At 39.0% G+C, this 19808-nt stretch overlaps 2 protein-coding genes across 2 annotated transcripts in view; one reads left to right on the top strand and one right to left on the bottom strand.

Moving 5' to 3' along the window:
* Positions 1–4023, bottom strand: part of LOC101884336 (polyprenol dehydrogenase-like) — a 68167-nt gene extending 64144 nt beyond the window's left edge. Inside the window, exons 1-2 of the mRNA XM_087268626.1 lie at positions 2495–4023; positions 431–786 (exon numbers count right to left, since the gene is read on the bottom strand). The gene's annotated coding sequence lies outside the window, so the exon portion shown is untranslated. The remainder of the gene's footprint in view (positions 1–430; positions 787–2494) is intronic.
* A 2334-nt stretch (positions 4024–6357) lies between these two features.
* si:ch211-39i22.1 overlaps positions 6358–19808 on the top strand; it is a 42524-nt gene continuing 29073 nt past the window's right edge. The window contains exon 1 of the mRNA XM_087268598.1: positions 6358–6591. Within this exon, the coding sequence (XP_087124724.1) occupies positions 6528–6591 (64 nt within the window). The 5' untranslated portion in view covers positions 6358–6527. The remainder of the gene's footprint in view (positions 6592–19808) is intronic.

Raw genomic sequence — 19808 nt, 5'->3', positions numbered from 1 at the left:
GGTTTACATGCATTAAACAGCGAACTAATTTTCCCGCAAATAAAACGTTGCCTTCGCGCGTCGCAATGAACCATCTGATGATCCGTGGAGTCACTGGGTTTGTGCATTTGACCCAGCATTGGCTTGATATACAACCCAGCACGTGTTTAAGAGTGAAAATGTGTTCGGTTTACATGCATTAAATAGCGAACTAATTGTCCCGCATATGAAACGCTCACTTTGCGCGTCGTAACATCTCATGATGCGTGGAGTGATTGTAGAGTGCCACACATCCATCAATACGCGTCTACTACACTGAGCTGTCACAGATATAACGCACACATTTTATCACAGATGGTGTTGTATCACACAGTCGGCGTGATATCGATACGCCGTGTGCGTGCGTGTGTGAGTGTGAATGCATGAATGAAGGGCATCCAGACGGACTCACCGGGGTCACCCTGACTCCGCGGATCCGCAGCTCACCGATCAGATGCCGTGATCGCAGTCCACGTCTCTGCATATGTACCACAGGATCACGTACAGGATCAGCAGAATGGCGAAAATGAAGAGCGCCACGAGCACGGCTTTGGTGACCGGAGAGATGAGCGACTGCATGTCAGCGGGAGCGCGGAAGATGCTGCAGCGGAGCCCGCGGAGCTGCACTCATTCCCGGCGGGAGATCCAGCAGCGGCCGCGGGTCTGATGGTGCTCCGCGGTGGAACAGGTTGATTCTGCTGCTCAACTTCAGCGGATGGAGCTGTCCATTCAGGCTCAGTGTGAGGGGAGGGGGGCAGGGGGGTGATCCTCATTGATGGAAACACACACACACACACACACACACACACACACACACACACACACACACACACACACACACACACACACACACACACACACACACAGTGACGTGTATGCGCACATTTGTTGGTTTTTATCTTGTTTTCATGGTCAGTTCAGCTGCAGTTAAACATTTATGCAGAACAATTTTCACTCAAACTATTGTAGAAGCTATAGGGTCATTTAATTAGCTTAATTTTATTTTATTTTTCTAAAACATGCTATAGGATAAAATTAGTTTTATTGACAATGTCTAAGTTTGAGGCCACGCAGTGGTGCAGTAGGTAACCTGTCGCCTCACAGCAAGAAGGTTGCTGGTTCGAGCCTGGGCTGGGTCATTTGGTGTTTCTGTGTGGAGTTTGCATGTTCTCCCTGTGTTGGCGTAGGTTTTCTCCGGGTGCTCCGGTTTCCCCCACAGTCCAAACACATGCGCTATAGGGGAATTGGGTAGGCTAAATTGTCCGTAGTGTATGAGTGTGAATAAGTGTGTTTGGTTGTTTCCCAGAAATGGGTTGCGGCTGGAAGGGCATCCTCTGCATAAAAACTGGCGGTTCATTCCGCTGTGGCAACCCCAGATTAATAAAGGGACTTAACCAAAAAAAATGAATGAATGAATGAATGTCTAAGTTTGCATTGGACTCTAAAATGCATATTTGGAGGGCAAATTGTCGGTTTATCAGTGCTATCTTTTCCCTAATCAAACATTTATTTATTTATTTATTTATTTATTTAAAGATAAAAATTATGGCACAAGTTTTGAACACAACAGTGTAATTATCAGATGGAACTTCAAACAGCTCTTTATATTGTATATATGTGTACTACTGACAAAAGTCTTTTGGTGGATTTCAGTTGTAAGAGCTGCACATTATAACTTGACTTCTAGTTGATGATGTGTAAAAGTGTCAGAAGGTGGATTTCTCTGTTGAATCATCTGTTGATCTGCACCAATCATCACCAATACTACAGAAGACCTACTGGAACCAGCATGGAGCTAAGATTCTCATAGAAATCAGTCAAGTTTGGTGAAAGAGAAATCATGGTTCAGGGTCCACATTCAGTATGGGGGTGTGCGAGAGATCTACAGAGTGGATGATCAACATCAAGAAGGAGGCTTTGAAGATGAACACAAAGAATCTTGGATTCATAATCTAGAGGCCTTTGCCTTTCACATAAGCCACTTCTGATACAAAATGATCAACTAGAAGTCCAGTTATTATTTACTGTTCCTAAAACTTGCATAAGCAACAAAACCTCAAAATCATTCATATGCCTGGCAAATTCTGATTTAAAGTCACTTCAATCCGGGCTCATTCTGAAAATGTACCTCTATATACATTTCTGGAGACCACGGAATATGTGCCAGGAGATACGTTTTTTTATTTTTATTTTTTGCAGTTTTTGTTTTCGCGAATCCACGAGAGGTCAGTGTGTATGCTTTTTCATATCTCAAATTTCTCTCGCAAGTGCCATTCACGCCTGCTATTCTTGCATAAACCCACCAAAAGCCGCTGTTGACTGACTGACTGACAGACCGACCAATCGACTGACCCACCCTCCTCCTTCACTACACCCAACCAATTTTATTGATTTACCCGCCCACCCACTTCCCCAAACCCAACTAACAATTTTCTAAATCAATCCAGAAAGAGAAAAACCCTCGCCTGATTTTTACCATGTTTTCAGATTCTTCACCGGACCAGAACCCCATCGTCGTGGTCAACCTCGTTGGCTCTCTCCTCCCTTGTCTCCTCCATGGCCCGTCCGCCCACCAGCTCTGCCAGGCTCCCTAGTCCCCCCAGCACCGCCTTGGTCAGTTGTCACCCTGCCTCCACCTCTGAACTCCTCTGACTGGGCCTTGTCCCTCCTTCCCTCCAGCTACGCCTTGGTCCTCTGTCGCTCTGGCTCCAGACCTGTGTCAGTCGGGTGAGCCGTCTGCTCCACCTCAGCCTTCTTGGACCTCGAAGTCACCTTCGCCCTGCGGTTCTCCACCTCCAGCTCAGGCGTCTCTTGTGGTCCGCCCCCTGGAGTCAGCGACCACTCCTCCGCCCTCCGTCAACTTCACCCTGGGCTGTCCTCCTGGCTGTGTCCTGAGTCCTGTGTCTCCAGCTCCAGCTAACTTCCTGGCTCCTCCCTCCTAAAAATTCCTCCCTGGCCTCCTCTTTTCCATCATTTTCTACTCTAATCTTTTGCATTAAAGGAGCGAGGTCGTGCCTTCAAAGAGGGGGGGGGGGGGGGGTAATGTCAGACTCCTGTGTTTGTGTCATGTGGTCTTCCCCATGTGCTGTGCTCCATTGCCTTGTTTGTATCACGTTGTTTTAACCCAACTTTGATTAATAAAACCCTTTATCATTCGGTTAATATTTACATTTTAATTTAATTATCCTTTTTAACCCAGCCGTTGGGTTGTCCATATTTGACCCAACACTGTGGTAAAACAACCCAGCAATTTTAAAGTGCATATTTAATTCTGTTCAATTCAAGTAGGACTTGTGGAGCTGCGCATGGCTGGATTTGCTCTTCAGTGTTTGGACTTTCAGCAGTGAATATTAAACCACACTGAGCTGAACTCAACTGAACTTCAACTCTGAACACTGGACTGAGTTCAGTTGACTATAGAACTTCTGTGTTCAGCTGCTGCGACTAAGTCTACATTGTAAAAGTGCTGGAGAAATGAAGATGAAGTGAACTGAAAATTTCTGATGCATGGAAACATATTCATGATCACGAACATATTTCATGAATACAAAATAAATTGCAACATATTTGTCAAAATATAGCAAAATTGTTCACTATATACCTTTTTTTCAACCATTGGAATTAAAATATGCAAATATATTAGCTATATTTGTAAATATGATCATATATGAATCATAGCTAATATATTTGAGGATATATTTGTAATTTCACTGGTTGAAAAAAATTGAAAAAATATATATAAATGGTAATATTTGCAACATTTTGATATATATGTTGCATATTTGACATTTTATTTACGTGAAATCTTATAATATATATTCTAAATAACTTGTATGTCATATATGTAATTTGCATAGCCTATATCAGATTTCCATATTAGCTTACATTTCATAAATCCTAAAGTGTCTACTTATTTTATAATGGTGGGAAACAACCCAACAGCTGTCGTTTACTACTGACGTTGTAGGATCTGCCGCGCCCTTCTGATGCGTTACCCATGTAAACAGAGATTTACCACAGTACTGCTGTTCAGAAGGCGCGCGTCACAGTGCTCGCCTGCAGTCAGATCTGATATTTAACTCCTGAACCGGAGTGATTTGTTCGGACGCGTTTCTTCGCGTTTCCCCCCGCTGGGCGGCTCAAGTTCAGGAGCAAAACCACGGCTGAATGAATGAATGAGCCTCTGGGCACAAACTGCACACTCATGATGCCTAGGCAGGGCGCACACTAGCTATTACAACACGACCGTTCTGGGGAAGTTCCCACTTAACGAGTCGCAAACATTGAGCTAACATGAGTCTGGGGGTTGGGGAGGTTTTTTTTGTCCTTCATGGAGGTCAAACTACATCGAAAACAACTTATAAAGAGAAGCCACATCAGCAGATGGACCAACAACACTCTTAGTGCATAGTTACTAGTGTTTTGGAAATACACTACACTGTGTATATATTATAGTATTTACAACTCTTAATGCTACTGCTGTAGAGTGAACTAATAAACTGTAATAAATACTGTAGTATAACACATACTATATAGTATAATAGTTGTCCCTGCTGAAAAAATCCAGCTTAAACCAGCCTAGGATGGTTAGCTGGTTTTAGCTAGTCGACCAGCCTGGTTTTAGAGGGGTTTTGTCCATTTCCTGGCTGGTTTCCAGCCATTTCCAGCCTGGTCTTAACTGGTCAGGCTGGAAAATGACCAGCCAAATCTAGCTAAAACCAGCTTGACCAGTCTGGTTTAAGCTGGATGTAGCTGGTTATGACTGGACTCACAGCTTGGCTAGGCTGGTTTTAGCTGGTCATCTCCCAACCTGACCAGCTAAGACCAGGCTGGAAATGGCTAGAAACCAGCCTGGAAGTGGCCAAAACCCCTCTAAAACCAGGCTGGTTGGCCAGCTAAAACCAGCCAACCAACTTAGGCTGGTTTAAGCTGGATTTGTCAGCAGGGGTGGAACACTACAGTGTGATAATTGTTGTTACCATAGCAACTAGAATTGATAAAACAGATCGATTACTATCGTTTTTGTGTTACCATAGCAACTATAGAACTGCCACAACAGATCAATTACTATCATTCTTGTGTTACCATAGCAATTGTGTAATCACCACAATAGATCGATTACTATAGTTCTTGTGTTACCATAGCAACAATAGAATCACCACAATAGATCGATTACTGTAGTTCTTGTGTTACCATAGCAACAATAGAATCACCACAATAGATCGATTACTGTAGTTCTTGTGTTACTATAGCAACTATATAATCACCACAACAGACCGTTTACTTTAGTTCCTGTGTTGCCATAGCAACTATAGAATCACCACAATACATCGATTACTGTAGTTCTTGTGTTACCATAACAACTATAGAATTGCCACAACAAATAGATTACTATAGTTCTTGTGTTACCATAGCAACTGTAGAATCACCACAATAGATTAACATTACTGTAGTATTTTGGATTGCATTAATTATTGTCTCAATGTTTTTTCATGGTTGGGAAGCACTCTTACTGTAAATTGCTTTAGTGATTTTTAAAGGTGGAATGTTTTCAGCGATATGCATTAAACAATATAGTAAAGATTATAGTACTTTTGAACCATACCATACAGTAGTGTGTTATAAGAAATATATGTATTCATTACAGTATTTTCAACTCACGCTACAGCTATAGTCGACAGACAAACTTATCATAGTGCAGTATACTTTAATATTTACTACAGTAAACTGTATTGTAGTACATAATATACCCATTTAGTATAGGCATTTTGTTTATATTACTACAGTTGTTGTGTTACCATAGCAACTACAGAATCACACCAATAGATCACATAAGATTATTTCTTTGTTACCATAGCAACTATAAAATAACCACAGCAGATTAATGCAAGTACTTTCCTATAGTATGTGAATTGCTATTGTACTTTTCATTTGTGATAACACTGAACGTTGTATCAATGTTGTATCAAGGGGTAAACAAGAACTTTAGACGGTCTTATGCTGGTGTCCTACCCTGTCAGATTTTCCGACCTCCCATTAAAACTATAGGCATTTTGATGGTGAAATGTGCTGTTACATTGTGTACTGGAGGCTTTAATGTCGCCCTAACCCACATCATAACCATTCAAATAGTGTTGGTAGCATAATCTGACGGGCAGGATAAAACGTCAGAACATTGGGTCTGATCAGAATGAGGGAAGCCCGCATGCATGTGTGTGTGTGTGTGTGTGGTTATTTTCTGTGCGCTCACGCATCCTGCGAGTTTCTGCCTCTGGATCTCCGTCTGATTGTGGGCGGCGCTGAAGCCCGGGATCCAGAAGAGCTGGACAACAAAAGACTGCACACTACTGCATGCATGCGTGCGAACACACATACACACACAGAGAAACACACACACACATCCACGCGTGCTCAAAGCCGTCACTTTAAAAAAGAAAAGAAAGACAGAAAAGTACATTAAAGTAGGTCGTGATTTCGAACTTGTTCAGCTCAGCTCCATTCAGGACACAATGATGTCACACTTGTGGATTCTGCTTTTGGGAAGTTTACTAATGACTGGAGTCAGAACGCAAGGTAAGACTTTCCGCAAAACTTGCTTCATCATCGAACATACAGTACGAGACAAATGTTGAGACAAAAGAAAATATGAGCATATGTGCTTTAAATATGCGCTATAAAAACGCTGGGTTGTTTTAACACAGTGTTGGGTCAAATATGGACAATCCAAAGGTTGAGTTAAAAAGTGATTATTAAATTAAAATGTAAATATTAACCGAACGATATCGAGTTTTTGTTCATCAAAGTTGGGTTAAATCAACCCGGTGTTCCTTTAGAGTGCAGCTCACATGCTGGAAACAAAAGGGCTATTATAATCTATTATGACCGACTGTGTATTATAAATTGAATCTATAAGAAATACTGGGTAGTTTTATTCTAATGTCACGTCAAATAATCTCAATCGTTTGGTTATTTTTTTGTAATTCAAATTTAATTGCAAAAAAAAAAAAAAAAATTAACCCAAAGTTTGGGCGTGTCATCTTCTGACACAACTTTGGGTTAAAACAAGCTAGAGTGCAGCTAACGTTTGAAACAAAAGACTTTTATGACTGCATTCATGACTTTATAATGTAAGATGGCTAAATAATAATGCTGTTGGGTTGTTTTTTTCTAACGATGCGTCAGTTACTCCTATTCATTGGGTTAATAAGTGTCATTTAAATTTAATTGAAAAAATTAATGCATGTTTGGGTGTGTCAGAATTTGCCCCAACTTTGGGTTAAAACAACTCAGAGTGTCACTTTGTTTTTTCAACAAAAGAATATCATGAGTGTATATTATAAGTTGACTACATATTATATTTATATATTATTAAAACGCTGGGTTGTTTTATTCTAATGTTGTGGCAACTAGGCCCAATTGATGTGTTAAAAGTATAATTTAATTTTAACTGAAAAAAATTAACCCAATGTTTGCGTATACCCAACTTTGTGAAACAACTCAGCGTGTTCAGCTAACTAAAGACTTATGCCTGAATATTATAAGTTGACTAAAAAAAAGAGTGCTTTGATTTAACCCAATGTTGGGTTAAACACTTCTTTTGGGTTAAAAAGTGGCAGTTGGGTTAAAGAGTTTTTTTTTTTTTTTTTACATTTTTAAATAAATAATAAAAAAAAAATTTAATGGGTGTTTCAATATTTCACCCTATGTTATGTTAAAACAACCCAGAGTCTTTAGAGTGCAGCTCACATGTTAAAACAAAAGACTGTAATAATATTATAACCCAGATATGACTGCATGTGTGAGCATTATGGGTGTCATGCTGTTGGAACCCAATGTTGGGTCAAATATGGAGAAACACAAGCATTGGTTAAAAGGTGTATTCTGAATTGTAATACTAAAGAAGTTGGGTTTGTTCATATTCGACTCATTATTGTCAATTTGACCCAAGTCCATATTTGACCCAACAACTAAGCCTTTTTTGTAAGAAGAAGTTATACTTTTGAATTTACACATGTTCTGTGTTCTGGGTCTTCACACACTTGTTGCTCAATTCATTATCAAGCTTCAGTGTTAAAGCTTTCTGAGAGAAACACAGATCAACTCAATGTTGGGTCAAACATGGACAACTGTTGGGTTGATTTTTTTAAATTAAAAATTTTAACCCAGTGGATGTTTGTCCATGTGTAGCTCAGGTTTGACAAACATATGTATTATATTTAACCATGCAGTCATCTGTAGAACATGAGTGACACGTGGTTTTCTGTGCTGAACAACCCGGCACATTCAGAGCTACAGACATCGCCTCGTACTTCAGTTTCTTATCAAATCTTCTGACCAATCAAATGCTCTCTGGTGTATAACATGCCCCGCCCTCTTCTCATGATGCGCTTAAGCTCAACTGCTCTCACTGGCAGAGCTGTGAGGAAAACTAAACACTATTGGCTGTTTTCAAAAAGGGGAGGAGCTGCTCTAGGCCCCACCCTCTTTATGTTTCAGTTGAGATTTCGTCAAATATATAATTAAAATGTGCATTTCAGAGCAGGTCAAGAGACATTTACAGCAGAGCAGGTTCTTTCTAAACAATGCTGGGTTGTTTTAACTCAACATTGGCAGACATCCCAAGTCTCCTGGAAGTTGCAGGAGTAACCCGCAAATGCATAGACACTCCCGGATGCCCGCAAATGAATGATAATCTCCTGGAAATCGCACGTCTCCCCTAAATACGTTGCACACCCCTCTCTTCACTGCATCCCTCCTAGCTCTTCAGGTGCGTCACGCGCAACTCACCACACACTCTTCAGGTACGGCGCACAACTCACCCCCTCCGCTCTTCAGGTACGTAGCATCGCGTCACTTGCAACTCACCTCCTCCGCTCTTCAGGTACGTCGCGTCGCGCGCAATTCACCCCCTACACTCTTCAGGTATGTCACGTTGCGCGCAACTCACCCCCTCCGCTCTTTAGGTATGTCGCGTCATGCGCAACTCACCCCCTCCACTCTTCAGGTACGTCACGCCGCATTGCGCGCAACTCACCCCCTCCGCTCTTTAGGTATGTCGCGTTATGCGCAACTCACCCCCTCCGCTTCTCAGGTATGTCGCGTCGCACGCAACTCACCGCCTCCGCTCTCCAGGTATGTCGCATTGCGCGCAACTCACCCCCTCCGCTCTTTAGGTATGTCGCGTTATGCGCAACTCACCCCCTCCGCTCTTTAGGTATGTCGCGTCATGCGCAACTCACCCCCTCCACTTTTCAGGTACGTCGCGTGCAACTCACCCCCTACACTCTTCAGGTATGTCACGTTGCGCGCAACTCACCCCCTCCGCTCTTTAGGTATGTCGCGTCATGCGCAACTCACCCCCTCCGCTCTTTAGGTATGTCGCGTTATGCGCAACTCAACCCCTCCGCTTCTCAGGTATGTCGCGTCGCACGCAACTCACCGCCTCCGCTCTCCAGGTATGTCGCGTCGCGCGCAACTCACCCTCTCCGCTTTTCAGGTATGTCACGTCGCACGCAACTCACCCCCTCTGCTCTTTAGGTATGTCGCGTCGCATGCAACTCACCCTCTCCGCTTTTCAGGTATGTTGCATCACGTCACGCACAACTCACCCTTTCCGCTTTTCAGGCATGTCACATCGCGTCACGTGCAACTCACCCTCTCCGCTTTTCAGGTATGTTGCATCACGTCACGCACAACTCACCCTCTCCGCTTTTCAGGCATGTCACATCGCGTCACGTGCAACTCACCCTCTCCGCTTTTCAGGTATGTTGCATCACGTCACGCACAACTCACCCTCTCCGCTTTTCAGGCATGTCACATCGCGTCACGTGCAACTCACCCTCTCCGCTTTTCAGGTATGTTGCATCACGTCACGCACAACTCACCCTCTCCGCTTTTCAGGCATGTCACATCGCGTCACGTGCAACTCACCCTCTCCGCTTTTCAGGTATGTCACGTCGTATGTCACGCGAGCAACTCATCCCCACTAGTGTAGCCAACTACTTTTCCAATCAAAAGTAGCTAAAGCCTGCCCGAAAAGTAGCTAAATGTTGCCAGATGACGTCACACACTAATTTGCATATAAGTGACGTCATCACGTAATATCTCACAAGTGTAAGCCCTTTATGTCTCTAATCTCTCGCATTATTTGAAATATGTAAGTTTAGATTTTGTATGAAAAATATAGTTATAGTACTATTAGAATTAATTGCTAGCTAAATTACCAACAATTACACGTTAACAAATATCAGTAAATGAACAGTTATGAAAAACTGTCTGAGCTTGTGATTTAGTTTTGAGTCGCTTTTTAAAAATTGCTAAAAGTAGCTAAATGAATGTTAAAAATTGCTAAATTTGTTGCTAGGTGCTGTTTGAAAAAAAGGTGCGAGGGTAGTATGAAAAGTTGCTAAAGTTGGCAACACATACCCCCACCGCTCTTCAGGTACGTCTCGCGCGCACACTCCCCTACTCAGATATGTTGCTCACTCAACCAGATCTCTCCCCCCGCAACCACACACACACACACACACACACACACACACACACTACACACCCAGCCCCCCCCCCCCCCCCCCCCAGCCCCCCTCTCTTCACACACCCACTCTCCCGCTACCTCCTGCAAATGAACTCTCTATCCCCCAGAATTGATTTCCCCAACTTGGGATGTCTGCATTGGGTCAAACATGAACAAACACAACCATTCACTGTTAAACAGTGTGCTGCGTAAATATTTTTTTGTTGAATCAGTCAAACTGACTAGAAATATTGCAGTTAACCTTTGTGTACACACACACACACACACACACACACACACACACACACACACACACACACACACACACACACACACACACACACACACACACACCTTGTATACCAAAAATGTTTCAAATCCTCTTTTCCTGTCTTGTTGTGGTGTGATTTCCTAACAGTGTTAGGTAAAGAACTGGTCCTATTTGATCAGTTGACCCAGCGTTGGGTTAAATGCCCCATCAGCATGTGTGAGAGTGTGAGAGTAGAGTTCTCCATAGTTGTGTGTGTTTGTACATGATGTTCCAGCAGAGCTCAATGACTTCATCCAGAGCTGAACACAGAGCAGAGCTGAGCGGGAGAAAACCAGCAGCTGATGCTCACAGTGAATCACTGACGCCTTATAGGAGAACACTGAATCCAGATGTAGAACACACATACCCACAAACATATAAACCAGCACACACACGAACTTACATGTGTAACGGAGGCCAGCTAGTTAGTGCTGTGCAGGTAACTCTCACTCCTCTGACCTCTTAAGGTGCTCTAGTGACAGACACTATAGGTCATGGTCTTAAGCCTCTTTGTTAGAGCAACCGACTCCCATGCAGAATGTCACCGGTTCGATCCCAGCTTGGAGCTGGTTTGGTGGCGTAGGACCGGCGAGGAGACATACACACACACGCACACCACCCGCCTTTGACAGCAAAAGCCGCTAAATCCCGAGAACCAATCAGAAGGCGTGAATCAAATCATGTGTGTTCAATGCAGCAGCTCGCTGATACACCGGCTTCATGAGCAGGCATATTACGCTGTTGATTTTAAGACGGAGTTTGATGATCTGGATGAGGCTGTCCGACTGTCAGTGAATGGCAAATGAAAACATCCCTCACCTCAAAACTCTGAGCATTATGAGAAGAAAACACACTGTACAGTCGGGAGTGCAGCATGAACTCATAGCAATTTTTGTGCAGCGACATTACTTTGAATAAATCCGACATTAAACGGCAACACCGTTTCACGAAAGACAGAGTTAAGATGCAGATGTTTTATCCCACATGGATGCTATGAGGATAATCAAGAGAACTTAATTATGGTGAGGATGAATGAATTTAGCTGATTTTGACACAAAACAAAAAATACCTTGTCAAAAACCAGAGAATTGTCTACAGTGACATTTATGAAAAAAATATTTTATTGACCAGCTAATAACCGCATCACTACAGTAGAGCTGCACGATTCTGGCCAAAATGAGAATCGCAATTTTGTTCAACACAATCTCACGCCAATTCGTAACTTTTTTATTTAGTGGCTAATTCATATGAATTTGTACAATCTAATTTGTACTATTTAGCACGATTTGCTCATCACCCAATGACGGTTGGGTTTAGGGGTGGGGCTAGGTGCCACGCCTCCTTTTCAAAATCATACAATTTCATACCACTGAACTTGTACGAATTCGTATGAATTAGCCACTAAACTGGCAAAACGTAAAATACTTACGTTTTCTTGTGAGATCAGGCTGGATTTTTTTGCTTGAAATAAAGATCAGGATTTCTCAGGATTCTGTAGATGTAAAATAAAGCTTAATATGAGATTATTGTTTTCTCTCAAACATATGGTAACACAACAATAATAATCGTATGTGTAGGTCTACTGGTCACTATGAATAATTCTATTCTACGTATAATAATTCTGATGTTGAATTGTGTTTGAGATATATGCTCTGTCATTGACAGCATTATAAAACAATTTAATTCACTGGTAAAATCCACATTATATAGGCTGGAGTAGTTATACAGACACTGTAAACATTTATTTTCATGCACAACTGAGTTCGCTATGAAAGAAAAAACAAATCAAACACTCGTCACAGTTAAAACTCTATAATACAATATGATTATTGAAATGATGTGCGCTTTCGGTTTCATTTTGACTGCTAAGAACTGTTCATACTTTCACACGCGGCTCTCAAACGATCCCTCTGTGCCACAAACTGAATATTATATACAACTGTATTACCTGTTACTCACAGCATAAGCAGGTTCTGTTCACTAAAGTAGACGCGCGCACGTCTAACATTAAAGTTCACAAAACCCTCAAGTACTTTGTTTGAGATGTTAACAGATGTCGTGTGTGTGTTGAGCATCAGTTTAGACAGTGTTAGCTCCTGTCAGCTGTAATTGTGGGGAAAACTGGATAATTTTGAGCTTTTGTCAGCTGATTTCAGTTTACGGATTTAAAATGATTTTTGGGGCGGATCAAAATCGGTGACGTAGCGCAGTACTGCAAGTGCAAAGATGTTGCGTCGGTTTCTCATTATTATTCATAGCAGAGTTTTCTTATCCAATGAGAAGAGCCGGCTGCTTAATTATTCATGACTGCACGTGCTTTCCGAAGGCAAGGCAGACCTGCCAGTGCCAAGCTGTGAGACACGAACCCACAGCACACAGTATTTAGCCGTTCATGAAGGCTCGTATGTGTTTGTTTCCATGATCCACGGGGTTTGTTGCGTGTTTTTCCCTGTGATGCTGTCAGGGCCGATTCAGCAAAGCGGTTTATGTGCAGTCAGCATTTTTATCTGGAGAGCAGTACGAGAATTGGAGAATGGTGGACGCTGTCCTTTATCAGGAGTTCGTTCACATTTAGACACATCGCCGTGCTGCTGTGTTCGCCTAAATCCTCCAGATTACCAGCAGGGCTGATGATTAAAATATAATAATCAATAATAATAACAATAACAACAGTAATAATTATAATCAATAGTATATAATAGTACATTATAATAGTATAATAAACTCATTTATAGTGTTTATATGAACACCATTATCTTTACTTACTTATGCCCTCCACCCCTTCCGGGGCATGGGCCGCCAAAGGTAGATCTCCAGAGGTTCCTGTCCTGGGCCATTCTTTCTACTTGTCCCCAAGTGTAACCCATCCTTGTGATGTCTGCGTCGAGGTCGCGTCGCCAGGTGTTTCTTCGACGGCCTCTCTCCCGCTTCCCTTGGGGGTTCCATCTGAGAGCCTGTCTGGTGATGCTAGTTGGTGGTTTGCGAAGGGTGTGCCCTATCCAACCCCATCTTCACTTCCAGATTTCTGTTTCTACGGGAGGTTGACTGGTCCTTCTCCATGGGTCGGTGTTACTGATCGTGTCAGGCCAGAGAATGTGCAGAATCTTTCTGAGACAGGTGTTGATGAATGTTTGGATCTTTCGGGTGGAAGCTTTGGTTATCCTCCAGATCTCTGCCCTGTAAAACAATACTGATATCACATTAGAGTTAAACAGGCGGATCTTCGTGGTCATGGTAAGTTCTCTCGAAGCCCAAATGTTCTTAAGCTGAACCTTTATAATGATATAAATTGTGGTTGTGTGTATGAAATTACGAATAACAAATGCTGCAGGGCATTAATTACTGTTCATTTATTTGCATTTAAGCTTTGTAAACTCTAAACTCATGCGTCTCTTCACGGTTTGTGTCTCATTTTGTGAGCCGACTGACAACAGTTGTTCGCTCCCCTCCTTCTCCTCTGCTGGCCACGCCCACTCCTCCTTTGCTCACGTAGCTCCGCCCATTATGATGCATCTTTTGAAAAAATTCTGAGGTAGACCTGAACCGAAAGTGGGGGTGTCATGACCCTTTAAGTAGGGTGCGCTCTCTGTGGTAACAGCTCACGGTCAGCAGCTCACGTCACGTGTGATATTCCCGGCTGCGAATACATCATTATATGAAGACAAAAATGACATTTTTAGGTGAATTATACCTTATAAATACAGTATGTGACTCTTTCAACATCATTTGGAGGTGTCCATGTCGCTGAGCAATGTGTGTGAAACAATGAAGAGACTCGTGCAGCCGCCTTTGCTTCTCTCCTGAACTTGAAAATATGATTGACAGAATCGTAGAAATGCTGGATTAAGATGGTCTAGGGGGTCGAATCAAGATCGCCATCTGTTTAAGATTAATTGTGCAGCTTTAACTTACAGCTAAAAATGAAACCTCTGAACCTAATCAGAGGAGCCTGATGGAAAATGCTCATTTACAAGAAAAGAGCTCTGATGGGTTTAGAGGATTTTACATCTGAACTCTTCATGTGCACTCACACATTCACTCATATACACACACACACACACACACACACACACACACACACACACACACACACACACACACACACACACACACACACACACACACACACACACACACACACACACACACACACACACACACACACAGTGAGTGAGTAAAGTGAGAAACAGTGAGGTGTAGTCTCAGAAACTCAATCTGCTCCCAGATGTAGACACACCCTTCACTAGCGCACAACACTCTGGAATTATGGGATGTTTCTGATGCACCCGAGGGACTGTACTGCTGCACTCCTGCTTTATCCCAGCGCAGGACTCGCTCTTTATTCAGAGAGTCTGTGTGTGTGTGTGTGTGTGTGTGTGTGTGTGTGTGTGTGGACAGGTGTGTCACTGTCCTCACTTTTGTGTGTGTTAATCTGCACACAGCAGGAATAAACAAACGTGAGAGTAAATGCATGTAAAAGAGATTGTGTGTGTGTGTGTGTGTGTGTGTGTGTGTGTGTGTTATGATTGTGTGAATGAAAGACTGATTTGCGAGTCACTGAAGTGTGACTTAAAAGATCTTAAAGATGTTTTATAATAAATGTGCGTCATTTTACAACACTGAACAGACATTTCTACTGTGTAATGTCTTTTTCTAAATGCTTGCACACACATGCACCCCCCCAACCCACACATACATACATACACACGCACGCACACACTCTGTCTACTGCCTCTATAGTAAACTAGAAGTCATTTTGTTTATTGTTGTTGCTGTTTATAATCCTTCATGTTTTTTTATTTAGTTTATTTATTGCAATTTAGCTTATTGTTAATCTTATAATTATTGACTTTTATTTTTATTGTTATTAATTAATTTATTTTAAAATATCATTCTTGATCTGGAGTGTTTTTGCATATTTACCCTTTCATCTTTTATATCTTTTATTAATTTTTATATATTTAAACAATTTCATACCATTTACCTAAATATTTTTTAATTCAGTAATTTATTTTTTAAATTCAGATATATACTATCATTTTTAAATATTTCTATCATTTAATTATTTTTCATTCATATTTTTCCATCATTTGATTTATAAAATGTATTATTATCATGATTATTATGATTATTGTCATTATTATGATGATAATGATAATAATAATTATTATTATTATTATTGATTATGATGATGATGATGATAATAATAATACTTATTATTATTATTTTTTTTTTGATTATGATGATTATAATAATAATAATTATTATTATTATTATTATTATTGTACAATTTAAAAAACTTTTAATTTTTGTTATTTATTTGATGTTTAAAGGATTATTTTTGTTATTGTTATATTTGTTTATTTCATTGTTTTTCATGCATTCATCTCTTTCAAATCATTTGGTTTCAATTTACTATATTATTATTATTAATATTATTATTAATTGTTTAATTATAATTTTTTTCATCTATTTATTACATTTTATTGTGAAATATTTCTTTATATTTGGGAGAATTTTTCTTTTGCATTAGAATTATTCATCTTGTACCTTTCATTTATTTTAATTTCTTCCAATTTACTATTATTATTATTATTATACATTTCTTCTTTTACTTTAAAATTTTGTTAATTATTTATGATTGTATTGATTTTAAATATTTGTTAATTTTTTATTGTTTTATTTAATGATTTATTATTACATTAATTTATAATAATTTATTATTCCATTACAATTTACTTTTCTTTCAGTTGACTATATTAATATTTTATTATGTTATTTATTTATTACATTTTATTCTTAATATTTGTTTATTTTGGGAATTTTTTTTCATAATTATTATTAGTATTATTTTATAATTATTATTATTCGTCTTTTACCTTTCATTTGATTTAATTTCTTCCTATTTACTATATTATTATGATTTTTTTCTTTCACTTTTTCATTTTTGTTCATTATGCATGCATTTATTGAAGATATTTTAATATTAGTTCATTTATTGTCATTACTAATGGTCAATAAGAGACCAAACATTTGCCTTTTTGTCAGTAAACTGCTTAAATCTCTTCATCTCGCTACTGTATTTTGGATTTTTCACAGTTTTGTGGAGTCTTTTCACTCACTTTACTCACAAATAAAACAAAGCTCTGTCTGTGCACACAAACCCACAGCATTTGCATTAAAACCGAAGATGCGTCTGATAAAAATCAAGATTGTTAATAAACCGAATCTCTTTATTTCCGCATTGAGCAGAGTTTTTCCAGTTCTTCCTGACGGTTTTGCAGATTTTATAAACAGTAAACAACTGATATCAGCATGTAGATCAGTGAACAGTATTTACATATTCATATGCTGATGAATGAATGCACACCTGCCTGCTTTATTATTATTATTATTTAATCTGTAATCTCTACATAACACCTATAAACACCTATAACACCATACATGTCATATAAATTGAAAATAAACAATATCATCAGCATAAACATGAAAGCAAAGCAACTAAATCACACTCTTTTACCAGTTGCGGCTGCATTGAACATGTGCTAGAATAGTTAGCTGTTCATTCCGCTGGGACTCAAACCAGTGACCTTCTTTGCTGTGAGGCCACAGTGCTAACCACTGAGCCACCGTGTTGTCTCGTTCTCAATGACATCTGTGATATTCAACAAGTTTGCCAATAAAAGATAGCATGTATTATTCTTTTACAGTCCATGTGTGAGCAAGTGTATGATGAATTACAAACTATGCATCTAGCTTGAGCTATTTCTTAACTTTTTAAAGGGCAGACCACCGCATACATCTTGTTTTGATGTCCTTTAGGGGGAATCAAACGATCATTAGGGCGGCCAGATCTCTCCCAAACGGCCTGTTATCCACACCCTGCCTAAAGCGTTGAACAGAGCTCTGCCGGTCGCTGTTTTCTGAAGCATCTTGATCTTGTTCTCAGGAATCTGACAACACACATTTAATAAACTGACAAATGAAATAAAACGGAAAGCTGTAAACCAGTTAATGATAAACCTCATTGTGATAGTTTTGAGTGCGCCTCATACGCTGTAATAACTGTAGATCGTATAATAAGTGAACACACCCTTCCCTGGAAACACACTTCAAAAAGTCATAAAAACGTGAGATTGTGTGTGTGTGTGTGTGTGTGTGTGTGTGTGTGTGTGTGTGTGTGTTTATCAGTCAACCATTGGACGTGTTATATTGTACACCTGATGTATGACTTTATACAGCCGGCACAGAGTCTAGCTTTTGTGCCCACAATAAAGCTGATGGATGTGGGTTTGCTGATTTACTTTCTGTGATCCTGATTAAGAGCACAATAAACTTTATACATTTAGTTTTATATGGATAAATATATGACTGAAGATTAAATTATTTGCCCTCCTGTTACTTTTTTATTATTGCTATAATTATATATATATATATATATATATATATATATATATATATATATATATATAATTTGTTTAACTTTTATTTTCAATGAAGTTATTTGGTCATTTTTTGCATTGCAATTCGTTCATTTATCTTTTTACTATTATTTGATTTAATTATTTCAATTGACCAATTATATTATTATTATTATTATTATGTAAATAAAATATTTATATATATATATATATATATATATATATATATATATATATATATATATATATATATATATATATATATATTTTTTTTTTTTTTTTTTTTTTTTGAACTTAGGGTTAGTAATTTTCTATTTTTCATATTAGTATATATTTAATTTTTTGCTTTGTAATTCATTCTTTCACCTTTTAACTATAATTTGATTTAGTTTGTTACAATTGACAAATTATTATTATATAATTAAATATATTTTTACTTTTCATTTTAGATATTTTTTATATTTGCTTATTTTTATTGTTTTCGCATTTAAATTTATTAATCATTTGACTTCATTTCTTTAAATTTATTATTATTACACTTATTATTATTATTTAAATAAATATATTTTTTACCTTTTTATTTAGCATTTTTTCTTTAATATTTCATATGTATTTTTTCATCTTTTACTATCATTTAAATTTGTACTTTATTTTTACATTTAATACATTTTTTTATTATATAGGTATTATATGGGTAGCACAATCACCATGCAGTAAGAAAGTTGCTGGTTCAAGCCTCGGCAGTGTCAGTTGGCATTTCTGTGTGGAGTTTGCATGTTCTCCCCGTGTTGGCGTGGGTTTCCTCCGGGCGCTTTGTTTTCTCTCACAGTCCAAACACATGCACAACTAAATTGGCCCTAGTGTATGTGTGTGTGTGTGTGTGTGTGTGTGTGTGTGTGTGTGTGTGAATAGGCGTGTATGGGTGTTTCCCAGTACTGGGTTGCAGCTGGAAGGGCATCCGCTGCATAATAACATATGCTGGAATAGTTGCCGGTTCATTCCGCTGTGACAACCCCTGATTAAAAAAAGGACTAGGCCAAAATGATAATGAATGAATGTCCTGTTGTGCTGTTTAACAGAGCAAGGAAATCTGTAACAGCATGTGCAATAAAATGATTTTCCTCCTAGAAAAAGTTTATTTAAATTACCATGAAAATGTAAAGAGCGATCAGCATTATTACGGAACGTCAACGGGAACAATTACAATATTTGCAGCTTAAAATTGAAATAAATGCTCAGAAGACATTTTCCTATAATGTTTAGTTTTTTTTTAATTTAATTTTTAAAAATCAATTTTTAAGATCAATGTTACTATAATATTATATATTATCATCAATAGAAAGGTACATTTTGCAGTAAAATAATTTTTCCATGTAAAATTTACTTCAACAATTATTTTTTTTTTTTACTTGAAAATCTATTTTTATAGTTCCAGGAGAAACAATACTGATTATAAATGACCAAAACACGACTAATGCTATAATTACAGCTGTTCTAATGAGCAGAGACGCTTCCCATGTCCTTCAGTGTTGACGTCAGGTGTTTT

Source organism: Danio rerio, chromosome 9 (genome assembly GCF_052040795.2).
Source record: "Danio rerio strain M-AB ecotype USA chromosome 9, GRCz13ab, whole genome shotgun sequence".
In the NCBI taxonomy this organism is placed as follows: domain Eukaryota; kingdom Metazoa; phylum Chordata; class Actinopteri; order Cypriniformes; family Danionidae; genus Danio; species Danio rerio.
The sequence above is the reverse complement of the archived record's forward strand: the minus strand, read 5'-3'. Positions and strand labels throughout refer to the sequence as shown.